The sequence below is a fragment of the Zea mays genome, chromosome 5 (assembly GCF_902167145.1).
Source record: "Zea mays cultivar B73 chromosome 5, Zm-B73-REFERENCE-NAM-5.0, whole genome shotgun sequence".
NCBI lineage: Eukaryota > Viridiplantae > Streptophyta > Magnoliopsida > Poales > Poaceae > Zea > Zea mays.
Genome location: NC_050100.1, coordinates 23,051,284 through 23,068,377, shown reverse-complemented (window position 1 = coordinate 23,068,377; position 17,094 = coordinate 23,051,284). Strand labels below are relative to the sequence as shown.

The 17,094-nt window shown below is 45.4% G+C and overlaps 1 protein-coding gene across 2 annotated transcripts; it reads right to left on the bottom strand.

Annotated features, from left to right (window-relative positions):
• Positions 1–11,211: 11,211 nt before the first annotated feature.
• Positions 11,212–16,036, bottom strand: LOC100381416 (Trihelix transcription factor GT-2). Of its 2 annotated transcripts, none has more exons than XM_008645691.4 (4): positions 15,676–16,036; positions 14,934–15,400; positions 12,571–14,164; positions 11,212–12,427 (listed from the first exon to the last, which is right to left on the bottom strand). In XM_008645691.4, exons 2-4 carry the CDS (start codon positions 15,335–15,337, stop codon positions 12,092–12,094), a joined length of 2,334 nt encoding a protein of 777 aa, XP_008643913.1. In that variant the 5' UTR covers positions 15,338–15,400; positions 15,676–16,036; the 3' UTR covers positions 11,212–12,091. The 2 variants fall into 2 exon arrangements, with proteins under 2 accessions (XP_008643913.1, NP_001167728.1); NM_001174257.1 differs by lacking the exon at positions 15,676–16,036 and adding an exon at positions 15,483–15,508 and having other exon boundaries at positions 11,286–12,427.
• Positions 16,037–17,094: the final 1,058 nt, after the last annotated feature.

Genomic DNA, 17,094 nt, shown 5'->3' with positions numbered 1-17,094 from the left:
GCTATTTTGGAGCTAGTTTGAGCAAAAGAAGATATATGAGTGAAATAATCAAAATGTTCATATTCCATGACTTAGACTGATGGAAAGTCACTTGAGATGTTTGTCTAAGTCATAGGATATCTCTCAAGTTTAGCCAAAGCAATTTGGAGAAGATTGTTTGAAGATCAATGAGAAGTCAGAAACTCAAAGTCTTGAAATCGCCAAGTGCGGACCGTCCGGCCACTTCTGGTGGACCGTCCGCGACACCGCTTTGACTTTGGCCAGGAACTATAAATCGTGGATAGTCCAGCTATACAGTGCGGACCGTCCGACTATAATTCAAGGGTCGTCCGCATGTGAAGACCTGATTCATCCCGAAGGTGACAAGTTGAGTAGAGGGAATTATAGAGCTGGCGCAGACTGTCCGGGACCAAGGGCGGACCGTCCGCGTGGTGTGACCGAGGCAGATAGCCGTTGATCTGTCAGACGTATCCGTTGGAGATGTCAGAATCGACCGTTGGAGGGTCGCGGACGGTCTAGGCCCTAGCCGTGGACCGTCCGCCAGTGCAATTTCTGGCAGATGCGCCCCAACGGCTATATGGGTGGTTGAGGGCTATAAAAGCCACCCCAACCAGCCCATTCATAAGCATTCATTGATCCATTTCATACACAAGAGTTGGGTATTCACTCCTATCTACTAGAGCAACACCTCTATACACATCAAAGCCTCACAAGTGCCACAAAAGAGAGATCAAGCAAGAAAGAGCTACTCGTGTGCGTTTAGTGATAGTGCCTTGTGAGAATCATTGAGAGAAAGTGTGTGCTACCTCTTGTGATCATTTGAGCGTGGAGTTTTGACTCCCATTCATTGTAAAGCTAGCAAGAGCCCCTTATCTTTGTGGTTGGCCTTGCAGAGACTTTGGTCTCTTGTTGACAAAGAAGAAGAGCTCGCCGGTCTTGGTGATCGGTGGAGAGAGGGAAAGGGTTGAAAAAGACCCGTCCTTAGTGGACTCCTCAACGGGGATTAGGTTCTCGAGAACCGAACCTCGGTAAAACAAATCACCCGTGTCTCATGTGCTCATTGCTTTTGATTTGTTTGTTTTCTCTCTCTAAGTTCTCTTGCACTATTCTTTGCTAATATTATTTTGTGTTGCTTCAAGTTAAATTCTCATTTAAGGAAGCAACGCCTTGCAAGAAAGAACTTGTGTTTTTCTCCCCTTCTTTATCTAAGTCCTCTTGCTCTATACTCCATAACTTATTAGTTGTATTGATTTGCTAATCCCGCATTCTTTGAAAGCAACAATTTTTATAAGCAAAGGACTTAGTTTTACCTCCGATAATTGTGCATCTTGTTCTAACCTCTAATCAAGGGATCTAGTTTGGATTTAGAATTATAATTTTCAGGTTTCGCCTATTCACCCTCTCTAGACGACTTTCAAAAAGGCATGTTGTCGATTCTCTATCATTATATATCATTAACACATAAAATCTACATAGAAAAGGGTAGATTCGTTCGCAAATCGTCAATCCCAATTGCCTCCTAGCACCATGTGTCTCGAAGAAAATTCTTAATGTGTCTAGAAAAAAAATACAAAAAAGAAGTAATCCTCCAACAGAGGTGTACAAACGGTGCGATCAATCACCTATTGGAGGAGGAGGACTTGGTTGGGCTCCTGTGGGCTGTAATCGACTTGCTGGCCTGCTGGAAAATTCCGAAAAATTCGGATACACAATTCTGGCAATTTCCAATAAAAATCGGTAATCGAAGTAAACAGTTGGTAAAACAACACACCTATTTTGATAGAAAACTCGAAAGTCGGTCCTGTTTCCGAAAAATCCAGTTACCGATGAGTTCGATTGAAAAAAATTAAAATCCATTTCTAGAATACTAAAAATTTCTGAAATCATTTTTCTCCTACTAACTGCCCAAGCGCGCGCAGAGAGATCGACGTGGGGAGAGAAACACACACTCTTGAATCTTTTATATATATATAGGGCAGATATAACGGGAGCTCTGGGCTTCCAATAGTTAAAGGAAGCCCAGGTCGATTATCCCTGCAACCTGGTTCAACCCAGCGTACCGACTGGACCAGACTGTCGGTTGCACCACCCGCGCCCACGTCTGTGCGCGCAAAAAAGGAATGCATGCATGAGTCAAACACATCCCTTGCATGCGCATAAATTTAGGAAAGATATGTGTGGCGGTTTCTATTTTTAAATGCTTTTTTCCTCCATAAATTTAGAATCGCTGCAACAGCCATGTAACTAGACTTGTAAGGACCATTTTATGATATATACTGTTACTAAATATGCTACCGTGTGTAGATAATTATGTAATTCGGTATACTGCGTAAAAATCTGTTACCAGCTGCATGCACACGAATTTATGATGAAAATAATGTGCAATGAAAGGAAATGAATTGCACGCATAGAAACAAAAAAATCGTATTTAATGTTTTATTTCCTTCATAAATATAGGATCCATCCAACAGCCATACAACTAAACACATTAGATCTAGTTTATAATATATATTGATACAAATTATACTACATGGTGTAGCTATTTATGCAATTCGTTACACTGCGTAAAAAATCTGGCATGTTGTTCACTGGTGGACGCATCTCCGGGTTAGAGCGTAATAACCTTAAGTTTTGAGCATAAAATTCTTCAATTATAAGCGTAAATACCGAGCCAATGTGAAAGGTTGATAGCTCTAGTAGGTTGTTATTACGATCCTATTTTTATGGCAGATCCGAAAAAACATGGCAGTCGCATGCATGCGGTTATACAGATCCAAAAATTATGGCAAAATGCATGCATGAGTCAAACACGTTCCCTTGCATGCGCGTAAATTTAGAAAAGATATGTGTGGCGATTTCTATTTTAAATGCTTTATTTCCTCCATAAATTTAGGATCGCTGTAACAGCCATGCAGCTAGACTCGTAATGACCATTTTATGATATATACTGATACTAAATATGCCACACTGTGTAGATAATTATGCAATTTGGTATACTGCGTAAAAATCTATTACCAACTGCATGCATACAAATTTATGATGGAAAGAATATGCAATGAAAGGAAATAAATTGCATGCATAGAAACAAAAAATCGCATTTAATGTTTTATTTTCTTCGTAAACATAGGATCACTCCAACAGCCATGCAGCTAAACACATTAGAACTAATTTATGATATATACTAATACAAATTATACTACACGGTGTAGATATTTATGCAATTTGTTACACTGCGTAAAAAATCTGGCATGTTGTTCACTGGTGGACGCATCTCCGGGTGGAGCGTAAAAACCTTAAGTTTTGAGCATAAAATCCCTCAATTATAAGCGTAAATACCGAGTCAATATGAGAGGTTGATAGCTCTAATAGGTTATTATTACTATCCTATTTTTATGACAGATCCGAAAACATGGCAGCCGCATGCATGCAGTTTCTATTTTTATACAGATCCAAAAATTATGGCAAAAATCGTGGAGTTTCCATTGCATGCGCGCAAATTACGAACAACATAAATCAAGAAATTGCCTTTCCAATGTGCATGCAGTAAACTGATATACGAACTCCGTGTTTAAGCATAAAATCGTATAGTTTTTGGCGTAAATAATACATGGGATAGGCATAAAACACAATAATCGAAAAGAAAACTGCGCTGGATCGGAGGATGTCACGCGCGATCATCGCTGCGCGCATCTCGGGCCTTCCGTGACGTCGCTCGCTCGAACATCGCGCCCCATGTGTCGCCGTCGCTACTCGCACGTCGACGGGCGTCGCTTGCTCACCGGCCTAGGAAGTGCCGCCTCCTCGGGACCTCGGGGACGCCGCCGCTTGCCCGCACAAGGGCCCCGCTGTCGCTCGCCCTCTGGATCGGGGAGCCGCCGCCACCGACCTGGGAACCGCAACCACTACTCCGGATCGAGGAACCTCCGCCACCACGCGTCGAGGTCATGGAGTTACAGCCACCGGCTGGGGGTCCACCGCCGCGCACGCTCTGGGGCAACCGCCGTCGTCACACGCAGCGTCGCTAATGAATCGGGGTGGAGCGTAAAAAACTGAACCCTGGCACTCCGGGTCCTGTTTTATAGACGTCCGGATGTGGTCCGGCTCGACCGGATTGCACCGTCCGACCTGGGCTTCCTCTAGTTATTGGAAGGCCAGGGCTCCTAATATATATATATATATATATAATATATATATATATATATATATATATATATATATATATATATATATATATATATTGTTAGCGCTCATTTGGTCACCAAACACTAGAATGAACCATCTGATGGTACTTGACAGCTTTACATGATGTAGGGTCGAATAAAGTTAAATATTTTTAGAGCACTGAGTCACCTCTATGATGGCCATCACCTATTTAGGACCAAACAACAACGAAGCCTAGGGACTTCTCGTGATGAGAAGTACATTGGATTCGGCTCTGCGAGGTGGACGAGTCTTCACTACCCGTTATCCGGACAGTCCGCACTCTGGACCGGACGGTCCGTGATGACGCAGGGTCGTCTTCTTCTCCTCGTAGGATCTAGATCCCGCCCCTAGGGGAGAGACCTTAGGATGCTCCTGGTTGGCAGGTCACTCGAGGCGTCCACAAACGACCTAGAGTCACCTAGAAATTAAGAGATAAGATCGAGGAAGAGATCTTGAGTGAAATAGATGAAGTAGATCTTACCCCTCAGGAGGGGTAAGATCTTAGGGTCGTCTTGTGGTCAGTAGGCCACCCAAGACAGATCTAGACGACGTAATGTTGAAAATGGGTGGAGATGGATATGCGGAAAGAAATAACTAAAGCTACGTTACATCTACTACTAGGGTAGTAAAGGTAAATAAAATAAATTGGTTCAATTAGAATGTGTTCGGGGGTTCTCAATCGGCCCTACCCCTTCATATATATATAAATGGGAGGTCTGGACTCGTTCCTAAGCGATAGCGAACAGATCCCACGTAATCAAATGGATAAGCACGCACGAGATAAGGATAATCATATGAGTCAATCTAATCTTAGGGGCGTGGACTATCCAGGCCCTAGGGCCAAATCGTCCGCCACTTTTGGTGTTCAACACATACCATCTGACTTTTGGTGGAGCTTGGTGAACCAAAAGCACCAGCGCACTTCGGAAACAATAGATCTCATGAGTCATTTTGTTCCTGAAGTAAGGGCTCAACTTGATGCAAGTCATCGTCTCTTGTGATCATATAATATAAATATTTGATAAAACTTTGATGCACAAAGGTTGTTTCGAATTGCATCGTCTTTGGCCATATTTATCTGATCAACATGTCAATTGGCAAAAACTTGTGGTGCCTCCTAGCCCAAATTAGCAAAACGGATTAGGCCAGTAATACAGATTCATCGTCGTACCACCCCCACACTTGAGTAGGACAACACATCGACGATGAGCAGACTGGACAACACTATGACATCCCTGGAAGAGGATGGCCAGACAATCTTGGTTGCACCACTTCTTGGGATGGTTTACTCGACCTCTTCTATGGACAGATCACCTTTTCGACTTTGATTTTTTACTGATCGGTCATGCGGAATGACCCTCTTCATATATTTAGCAAGCAGCTGATCAAAAGTAGGGCCAACTCCGTTGAGCTGACCAGACATATTGGAATTGTCTTGTTTCCTAATACCTATCTTAGGACGCTGTTGTCTGACATTTTGAAATCGATGCTGCTTTTGGTTGTCTGTGGACCGTCCGAGCTTCATGGCCAGACTGTTTGTATCTATCCCAGACTGTTCAGCCTTAGTGCCCGGACCGTTCGACGTACGCAGGGTAGGTGACCATGATGGGACATCCAATCGTGGTTGCCCCCTTGAGCCTCCAACCTACCCTTTGGATGGAGACACAAACTTAGAACAACGATTAGAATGGATTCATCAGCCATATCATCCACTGAGAGCAAAGATGTTTATTGAACTATATGACTTGCTCACATGGAAGAAACACATAATAGGAAACTCAATGATGTATAAGCTCGAGTATTATACTAACAAATGAACCTTTTACTTGAAACTATTTGGTAACGTTGATTATGTAGTTTGCAATTATGCAATAACCAAATAGAGATTAGCAAATATCATAAGCATGTTCATCCCATGAATAAATATAACTGATGCATATTATAGTAAGACTCGTAACTACCAACAACTAAAATACTTTGGCTTCACATAAGCAACAATATATCACAACTATCCATACGCAAAATAATTCGGTTGCACTCCTCCATAATATAAAGACACATATGGAGCAAAATGATGTCATGAAGGATAACCGAACATACTTTGGGACAACGTATATGGCATAGCTGAAAAATATGGACGATGCAATGCCAAATAGCTTTGATGAGTTGGGGGAAACCTTTCACCCAAATGTCCTGTACTTGCTTTCTTACTTTTGTTTGCCTTTACTCCACCTCTTCCTGAAGCATCATCCTTACCTTGATCTTGAGAACTCCCATTAGGAACCCATGTCATGCCTCTCTTCTTCAACTCTTGTGCACCGAGTTTTTCTAGCTTTCAATTGGGAATTAGTGTTGGACACGATACGTCTTCCTTAACCTTCGGCACATTAGGCCTTTTGAGTTCAGATTTAATACTTGGACTATCGCTAGATGACTTTTATATTGTTTGGGCATTAGTTGCCAAAGTATCTAATACTTCCTTCGGCTCTGTAACACATGAATTCAGTTCTGAACTTTTGGCTTTTCTATTATACTTCTTCACTACATAAACTTGCTTGACCACTCTATTCTTATTTTGAGCTCTAGACCGATTCTTAGAAATAAGACAATCTTTGTTATATGATTGTTTCTCAAAAGCAGAATTGATATGAGCTGAATACTCTATGTTATATGGTCTAAAATATGAAGAAGAATAGACATTTGAATCATACCAGCCCCAAGATGGATAAGGATGAAAATACGAAGGAACAGAATCGTACTGCATTGGCATTGGCGGCCCAAACAGAGGATATGTTGCTGATGTATGAAACTCTTCTTATCGCCAATCTTGATCTCTTAATTTGTGCTTCGGGGGTGATCTTGATGACTTCAATGGTGTTCTAGATGACTTAGCAATACCAGATTGATCACCACCCTATGCTTCAATCTGCTTGTGATATTTAGCTAGAAGTTGCTCAAAAGTAACCTTCGACCTTTTACCCTCTTGTTTATCACGACCTTCACCTCCAAAGCTTTTAAATTTAGGCATACCTGGTTTACCATGCCCCCGTCGCCTCCAGTCTTATTAGCCTTTCTTCTATCTGGAGCCTTCCGAGTAACCACTCCGCATGATAGATTAACGCACGAAGGTCACTAATGACAATATTTTTTTTCCTTTTCCTTTAACGACCGAACATGGTCGAACCAAGACTTTCTTGTCCACCGGTCCCAATGTGTCGACAGGGGAAAATTGTCTATCAATCTTTATTTCTTGAAATCTCAACCGACCTTCATTTACATCCAATTGTATTTGTCGACGGAAGACATTACAATCAATGGTGTTATGAAGAAAGGAGCCATGACATTTACAATATACGTACCTTTTCAATTCCTCCATTTGAGGAATTGTGTGACGCAATTTAATATTGCCATTCTTAAGTTGCTCATCAAATATTTTACCACACTTAGCAACATTAAATGTGAACTTAACTTTCCCCTTTTGTGCCGAATGCAGGGGAGAGCGAGCAGCAGATTTGGCCTTAGCAGGCCAAACAAGCTCAACGACCTGTAATTTTTCGGCATTGCAAGGGCCGAAAGACATTAGACCTCATGCGCGGGTGATGGCATGCTGTGGCTATGGTGCGCTGCAGGTGGGGTGGAGAATGAAGATTGTGTCTAACGCGTAGTACCTTAGTCTATGTACGCACACTTGGACGTTCTGACCTTGGTGATCGGACGATCCGCAAAGGGACCGAATAATCTGGTATTATATCTAGACCATCCACTCGTGCTGGGCTTCGCCTGCGACTCTTGTGGCAGGCTCTTTGTGACTCTGTACTATCCGACGTAAGGTGTCAGACAATCCGTTGAAGGGTCGGACAGCCCGTGATCATGCACGAACTATCTGACCGCGCCTAGAGCCAATCTCCTATGTACTGAGTGCGGCGACAACATTTGCCCCGGATATGAGTTCATCGGTATACCACAATATGGTTGTGACTGAGAAGCACCATTTGTTGCAGATGTGTTTGACGTGATTATTTTATTGTCCAATTCACATGACAAAAAATTAGGCATATGAGTTTTTTTAATACATGCGTCATATTGTTTATATCTGGCATTATACTTTTAATTTCGATTATCGAAAGAAATTTTAATAGATTGAATATCGGCTAATGGTGTGGTTTCACTTACAATGGGGAGCTGTAGCAGCAAGACTGACAGAGAATCATGCTTCATTTCTCTCTCTTTGACGACCTTCTGGTGGCGATCTATTATGAAGTGTGAGATGTATCACTTCTCCGTCATCTTGTCTATCTGAGCCTTTTATCGTTGAAACTCCTCGTCTAGCCTTTTCATGTGGTCTTCTAATTTCTCATTCTCAGCGACCGACGAGTTAGTCAGCCTTGTGTAATGTCTTGGGCAACATTGTTGTGATCTTTGGGATTGGCCATTGCGGCCGATCTGATTGGTCTAACCTAATGGATCGTATTTGATAGATCCGATTTTTCATCCCCAGCGGAATCGCCGAAAAGTGTGTTGACGCTGATTTGGTCACCAAACACTATAATGAACCGTCTGGCAGTACTTGACACCTTTAGATGATGTAGGGTTGAATAAAGTTGAAGATCTTTCGAGCACTAAGTCACCTCTATGATGGCAACCACCTATTTGGTACCAAACAACAACGAAGTCTAGGGCCTTTCGGTGATGAGCAACACCTTGGGTTCGGCTTTGTGAGGTGGACAATGCGGTGGTCCGCAATGGGTCGTCGGGTCACTTGGTGGTGCTCGTTGCGGTGGTGCGGAATATCCATGGCTCTGGGCCAAACGGTCCATGACCCTGCTGCAGGAGAGGGTCTTCTCTGCGTGCTGTCCGGACGGTTCGCGCTATAGGCCGGACGGTTCGTGATGGCGCACGGTCGTCTTCTTCTCGTAGTACCTAGATCCCGCCTCCTGGGGGAGAGACCGTGGGGTGGTCTGGGTCGCAGGTCACCTAGGCGTCCCCAGACGATGTAGAGTCGTCTAGGAATTAAGAGATCAAGTCGATGAAGAGATCTTGAGGGAAGTAGACGAAGTAGATCTTGCCCCTCAGGAGAGGTAAGATCCTACGATCGTCTTTTGTCGTCAAGCCACCCAAGACGGATCTAGACGACGTAAAATCAAATAGGAGTGGAGGTGGATATGTGGAAAGCTACAACTAAAGCTACATTACATCTACTCCTAGGGCAAGAAATGTAAATAAATAGATCTATTTGATTGGAATATGTTCTGGATTCTCAATCGGTCGTACCCCTTCATATATATAGGGGAGGTTTGGAAGTTCCTAGACAATAGCCAATAGACCCCACGTGATTAGATAGATAACCATGCGCGATATAAGGATAATCGCCCGAGTCAATCTAATCGTGACCCTAACGGAGGACACTTTTGGTGTTTGACATATATGAGCAGTGTATGTGTTAGATAGAGACGCAGCTGAAGCTGTCTGGGTTGTGATGAGCATCCAGCAGCAACAGTACTGTGCAGTGGGTACTTGTAGTACACTACATGTCTACATGTTCTCGGCACGCATGCATCTTGATCAGAGCATCTTCAACAAGATGCTACAAATTAATGCTTTATAAAATAAAATTTTACATCATTTAAAACGTTTAGAGCACTAAAAACAAATCTAGCTCCAGCCTAAATCATTTGTTTTTAAGAAATAATGTACATTATTATGAATAAAATTGATAAGGATAATGTAAAAAACAAAGATAAAGTATTAATCTGGGATGTAGTATATTAAGATCACTTTATATTGTGTTCTATATTTTTTGATAAAATTTTATAAAATAAGATATTGATGTGCTATTTTTTTTATAAATTAAACTATATATTTTAAGATAGGATATTGATTGAGACACTACTGGAGATGCTCTCGATAGTACGTACTACGTATCATGCTTTCTTGTGAGTTCCGGTTGAGCGGCTAAAAGAGGGACAACCTCTCTACTCCTCGCTTGTCTACTACTACTACAATAAGGGTATGTTTGGATCCACATGACTAAAACAAAATGACTAAAATTTTATCAGTTTAGGAGCTAAACTTCTAAACACAAAAGTATAAAAGTTACTAAAATGTTTGGATCCACTCTCCCCCTCACCTTCCCTCTCTCACGGCGACTGTGCAGTCCCTGGTGGCCTGGTCCCCACCTTTCCTCTCTCATGGTATTTAACGTTTTAATGATTGTTTATTAGTCACTTGTTCCAAACAGTGGTGACTAAATTTTAGTCACTCAGTTTAGTCAATTTATTTTAGTCCTATAGATCCAAACAGGCCTAAAAGTTGATGGGTGGGCGGTGTGCACATGGCATCATCGGCATCCATCTGTCCCTAGGGACTAGGGGTAGGAACAGAAACAGATCAAATTTGAGTGGAATCTGATCTAAGATACATATATTTTTAAATATAAATTTAAAATATATGTCTCAAATTCTGTTTGGATATTTACTCAATTCAATTAAAAATGTATATTGTTAAATTTAGCATACATGAACGAAATTTTACAAAGTACACGTCTAATAATCACCAATATCGAAGTAAACTAAATTATAGTGGAAAAGATGTTATATATGTTGAAGTCAAAGGATAAATTTGGTTCTTCTGCTTAAATGCTTTTAGTTTAAATTCATCTAGAGTTTGGCCTTATATTTCGTTTAGTACAATCTTTTTTTTCATGTCTATAGGCATGAGCTTTAAGTTGCTGTGTGCCCAACTATTAATTTAACCATTTGGGTTTTAAAATGCGCGACTTCACCTCCCTCATGGTATAATAATCTTGGCATGCATGTGAAGGCAATCTCTCAATGGTATATACCAACCTTGGCATGTGAGTATTAATATATTTAATATGAGATCCCTTTGTGGATTTGAACTAAAAAAATTACAATAAATAACATATTAGATTCTAGTAGAGTATTGAATGTATGCAATTTTATGATGCAGGACTTCATGTACTAACGAAAGGCACACAGCTGACATACAAAATCAATAACGATACTATATATAATAGCAATAATTTTAACATATAATATTTCTCAAGTATACACAGTAAATTTCGGTAACAACAGTTTGAGGAAGAAAGAAAAACGTAATGGACAGTTTACTCGTTGCAGAACATAAAAGAAACAGTGAAAACTGAAAATAAAAAAGTAAAAGGATAAAGAAAACAAATTCCTGCATGCATCAAACTGACTATTCTTCATGTCACTTGCCGCATGACGGCCAAGTTCTCTGTTTCCATTTTTTTACTCCTCTCTTGTAACAAACTACCCCACTGTACAGTAGTAGCCGCATGCACAAAAATTACCGCAGTAACAGTGAAAAACACCCACTGCATCATCTGCCACCTGTCTCTGTCTCCTTGTTCTCTTTAACCGCTCGATCGATCTCTTATTACCCTTCACGTGCCGTTTTCACCGCATCGATTCAACCACTCCGTGAAGACCCCAAGCTTTTGAGGGTTCTTATTAATTACCCTAACGAATCAATAAATAACCATATCACCACCAATATTTTTTTTACTGTAACATCTAAGAGGGCGACCACTGTAACTAGCGCAGCAACGAATGGAGAAATAGGAGGGTGGGCAACAGCGACGACGACACGACATGGATCGAGGTGTGGCTACGACCTGCATGAAGAATATGGAGAATCGCCGGAGAATAGAGAGGAGAGGGGGATAGTTGTTGTGGTTTTAGGATTTGTGGAGTAGATCAGATATATGGACGCGAGCATGGAGGCGACAGGTAGGTAGATACAAATGTCACAAGCGAGAGAAAGAAAAGAAGCCATCGGCAAGAGGAGGATAGAGTAGTCATCACCGGGAGGAATAATGCTTGGGATACGCGTGTGGATGGATCGATCACTGGACCATGCCCAAGAAAGATCCGGCTGTTGTTGTCGGGGCCGCAGCCGTGCTGGGCGCGGTGGTGCCGGGCGGGTTGCCACCACCGGCGCCGGCGTTCGACCTGACAACGTTCGGATGCTGATGGTGGTGCTGGAACTGGATCTCGTACTGCATTTTGTTGCCGGCGTCATCTTCGTCGTTATCGTTCTCATCGTAGTCGTCTTCATCGTCGTCGTCGTCGTCGTCCATATTGTTGCTGCCCGCGCCGTCCATTCTGTTGTAGCCGCCTACCACCGCCTGCGGCTGCTGCGGCTGCCTCTGCTCTATCATCTCCTTCATGATTTCCTCTGGCTTTAAATGTGCAGCGTTACGCAATCAGCATTGGATCACCAAAACGAACAGCAGGTACCACAGGTACGGCGCAGTTTAGCTATGGCCACACCGTGGGCGCACATGCATGCGTCTATATATGTATGTATGTGTGACTGGCTTACCTTCTTCGCTGCCGAGGCCGCGCCGCCGCCGAGGCCGACGAACATGCTGGCTGCAGCGCTGCCGTTGCTCGCCTGCGTTTGCATGCCCCTGGAGCCGTGCTCTGATGCGTAGCTGCCGTTCCCAGTGCCTGTGCCAGCGGAGTTGCTGCTGCCGCCGTTCTTCGCCGCGTGATGGGACTGGGAAGGCTGTGTTGGAGGCGGCGGCGTCTGTGAGATGGGCGTCGCGGCCGTGACCGTGACCATCTCCTGCGGTGCCGACGATGCGTTAGCGTGCACCATGGCTCCGGCGCCGGAGGATGAGGTGATCGCCGCCTTGTTGCGGTAGAGTGCGTCGAGCTGGTGGAAGTAGGGGCACGTCTTGGAGTCCTCGGGACGCTTCTTGTTGCTCTCCTTCACCTTCTTGAAGTACTTGTTGATGTTCTCCCACTTCTCCTTGCACCGCTTCGCGTTCCGGTTGTAACCCATGCCCCGCATGCCGGCGGAGATCTCCTCCCAGAGGGGCCCTTTGGGCCCGGTCTCCTGGTACCGCGTGTCAAGGGTGCTCCGCAGCTGTATCAGCGCGTGAACCTCAGCCTTCGGCCACCGGGACGACGTCGCGCCGCCACCGGACCCCTCGTGCCCCTGGGTGTCGGCGTGCGGCGTCGTCTCGGCCGGTGTCATAACAATGTCTGTGCTTTGCCGTTGCGGTGCTGGCGTTTGTGGCGTCGCCGGCATTGGCGACTTCTGCTGCTGCGGGGGCGGAGTCTGCGAAGCTGGTGGTTGCGGTGGCGGCGGGGCTGGCGACACGGAGGCAATGGGTGTGGGGTGCGGCTGAGGGGGCGGCGGCGGCTTCGGATGCGACGGCGGTGGCATGGCGTTGATGGTGGGCGCGGCAATGGATGGCATCGGGATGGTCTGCCCGGTGATCTTCTGTATGAAGGAGAGGACGGCAGCGTCGCGTGAGGCTGCCATAGAGCGCTCCTGCGCCAGGATCTCCTGCTCGCGCGCTAGGCGAGTCATCTCCTGCCGCCGCCACGCCTCCTCGCGGATCATGCGGTCCTGCTCACGCTTCTCGATGGCCTCCAAGAACCTCTGCTGCATCGCCTCCTGACGGTCCATCACATGCTTCATCAGGCCCTCGAAGAACCTCATCATCTTCCCGCTGCCGTCCGACACCCTCTTCCTCTTCCTGCGCTGATCGTCCGCGCCGCCGCCCACCAGCTCCTCCGTGCCCTCGTCGTCGGAGTCGTCCTCGTCCGTGTAGTCGTCCTCCGTGTTGGACGTCGAGATGCTCGGGTAGCCCACCGTCGTCGTCATCGGCATTCCCACGCCGGCCGACACCGCAGGCAGCGGCTCGGCAGGCACGCGCACGGCCGACGACGGCCGGGCTGCCCCGGACACCCCGCCGGAGATTGCCGGGCCCACCTGCGACGCCACCGACGCGGGAGCCGCTCCGGTGCCGTGCAGGGCCTCCAGCTGCGTGAAGAATCGGTACGTCTTGCCGTCGTTCCGGCCGGCGCGGCTCTCCTTTGTGCGCTTGTAGTACTTGTGCACGTTCTCGAACTTCTCCTTGCACTTCTTGGCGCTCCGGTTGTACCCTTTCTCAGCCAGCTTCCTGCCAACCACCGCATCGATCAACAATTTAGCAACAAAAACGAGAACCTTAATTGCCTTATCAATGGCGTATCGCCACCACCAACCACCACAAATTTCAACCGTACAAGCAACAACTGTAGTAGCCCTCACACTAAAGTTGCATGCATGTAGTAGAATTTTACTCGATTTGGGCACCCATGGAAAAAGATAAAGAAACTCATATACACAATTAAATACCAATTAAATACAACCATTTTAGTAAGCTAAACAACGCTCATCCCAAGAAGAATGCATAACAGAAGGGGAGGAAGAAACTGGGAATAAAAATTCCCATCTTTTTGCGAGAAATTCAGAGGCCAAAGAGATAAAGCTTGGGATTGATGCCATTGGATCTGAAGAATATTGCTGTCCGTGTCTACTACTCTACTGCTACGTACCTACTGTATTGGAGAGACGAAGAGCTTGGTAAAACACTAGAGCTGATTTTTTTTCCCGGAAAAGTAGCGAAGGAGAGAGCGATATCGAGCTATTTTAAAATGGAAAAGTCACTGTTCTCGTGAAGGATGGTTAAGAAAAAGTAAAAAGAAGTGTTCTTTAGCCGGGTAAGTAATAATTAATTAACTGGGCCTGCTAGCTAAGAAGCTAGCCAAATCGGCGCCAGGGGCCGGTCCCGAAGGCCGTCGAGATTTCATGCGGCATTCCACCGACGAGAATTCCGTTACGGCGGCGCGCCGGGACGACGGCGTGGCGAGTGATTCATGCCGCAATTCAGGTAGCTAGTTACGTACCTGGAGACCTGCTCCCAGAGGGGGGCCTTGAGGGTGGCGTCCCGGAAGGCGGTGTCCATGTCCGACCGGATCTTGAGCAGCTCCAGCGTCTCCTGCCGCGGCCACCGGTTGCCCGCCGAGCCGCCGCTGGCGCCATCCTCACCAGCTGCGGCGGCGGCCAGGCCCTCGGCGTCAAAGCCCACTGCGCCGGCGCCGGACGGGCCGAGCTCGTCATACTGCTGAGCCGGCGCCGGCGCCGGCGGCCGGCTGCTGATGGGCGACGGTGCCTCCGCCAGCGAGATCCGCTGCCCAGCGCCGCCGACCGGCGAGAATGGCAGCGGCATCTCCACCTGCTGTGCGCAGAACTGCTGCGCTGGGCCTCCACCGCTTGCTCCGCCGCCTCCCCCGTGCTGCTGCTGCTGCATGCTTACAGTACAGCTACTGCTCCCGCACACGCGCACTCGTGCACGTCGCCAGGTGTGTTACCACTGGGAAATGGAGGTCATGAAACGATCAGTACATGAGGGGCAGGTGAAAAAGATGGGAGGCAGAGAGGAGAGATAGACGGACCTCAGAGAGGGATAAGAGTGGAGAAGGGAAGGAGGCTAGAGAGGGGGGAAAGGGAAAGAAAGGGAGAAGAGGAAGTAGCCAGAGAAGAAGGGGATGAAGCACTAGTAGTACTACAGGCACGCTGGCAAAAAAATGTACTCTTTCAGCAGGAGGAAGATGAGGATGAAGAAGAGAGAGAAAAGAAATAAGATACCATCAATAAGCAGCCTTCAATAAATAATAGGGAGGATGGGGGAGAGAGAAAGATGAAGAGAATATGATATCTGTGATGAAGGTAAAGGAAGAAGATGGGGGATGTAGGGTGAAGGAGAGAGAAGATGAAATGTTGAGTACTGCGGCAGGGGAGAGAGATGGAGGTGTACAGAAAGATGATGAGTGGGATGATGTGGGAGATAAAACAAACAAGATGCTGCGCTGTCAGAGGGGCTTTACCTCTCTGCCTAATACAACTTGTTAGTAAAACCAAAATGACAGAGGGGAGAGGAGTGTGGGCAAAAAATGGTAGAGAGAGAAGCATGTGAAGCAGGATAGAAAGGGAAGGGAGGGAGTGCTGGAAACTGTTGTGGGATGAGTGAGAAAGGGGTGAGAGAGATGGAAGGAGGCTTGTAATGAAAGAGAGAGGGGGTACAAGTACCCTCTACAAAACTCAATCCCCATGAAGGAATATGTTGGATCCTGTGTTTATCTTAGTTATTTTGCTACATAATATCGTACTAGTCATTTGTTATGCATAAGGTAATTACCTGGGCTTCAAAATACAGTAAATTTTGGATGTGTGTTACCTTATGCAGCATGGAAACAATACGTAACATGCGGTAAATAAATAAATAAAAGTTTTTACATAGTTTCTAATAATATAAATACTAACTAGCCGCTCTCTGGTGGCAAATAGAGCAATCCACGGGCACAAAAAAATTACCTGGACCCAAGTTTAATTTGTAGACGAAAACCCATATTTGAGATAAATAACAGACAAAACTTAACAATAATACATACAAAACAAAATTAGTTAGAGTAGAAAGAAAACAAAATACGGAGAGACAGAAATAAAAGCAGTTGAGTGGATGAGGCGGCAGACAAGGCCACATTATAACAGCTGTAATGTGGGCCCCACAGGCGAGCGAAAGAGGTGCAGAACGTGCGCGGCGATTAACGCGGACCCGCAATCCCCACACACCCAAATCAACCAAACCAAAGCGACCGGCGGGAAGACGCCACTGGCTTGTGGGCCCAAGGCATTCACTGGGCCCATGAGTCATGTGCAAAGGGTGGGGTTCAGATGCGTGCCCAAGTGGAGCAGGGCAGTATAAAAATGGCCATGCATTGACATGCATGTTGAGGTTAATCCCCCACTTTCCAATTAATAAATGTTCATGTGGCCTTTTAAATGATTGTTAGGCATAAAAATCTGGCCGACTAATTAAGGGCCTGTTTGTTTATCCCCCATGGATTATATAATCTAGATTATTTTTGGAGGATTATATAATCTGGATTATATAATCTGGATTATATAATCTAAGTAGTCCTGTTTGTTTACCCAGATTATTTGAGTTGTTAATAGGATTCTTTTGTATGAGGAAGACAAGAATGCCCTCTATATTTGTACTAGGTT

Bases quoted from the DNA above. Each gene is read 5' to 3' on its own strand.
- LOC100381416 (XM_008645691.4), bottom strand. From the start codon at position 15,337: ATGCAGCAGCAGCAGCACGGGGGAGGCGGCGGAGCAAGCGGTGGAGGC. The intron at 14,165-14,933 runs GTACGTAACTAG...GGTGGTTGGCAG, and splicing joins CTCTGGGAGCAGGTCTCCAG to GAAGCTGGCTGAGAAAGGGT. The intron at 12,428-12,570 runs GTAAGCCAGTCA...GCACATTTAAAG, and splicing joins CGGCCTCGGCAGCGAAGAAG to CCAGAGGAAATCATGAAGGA.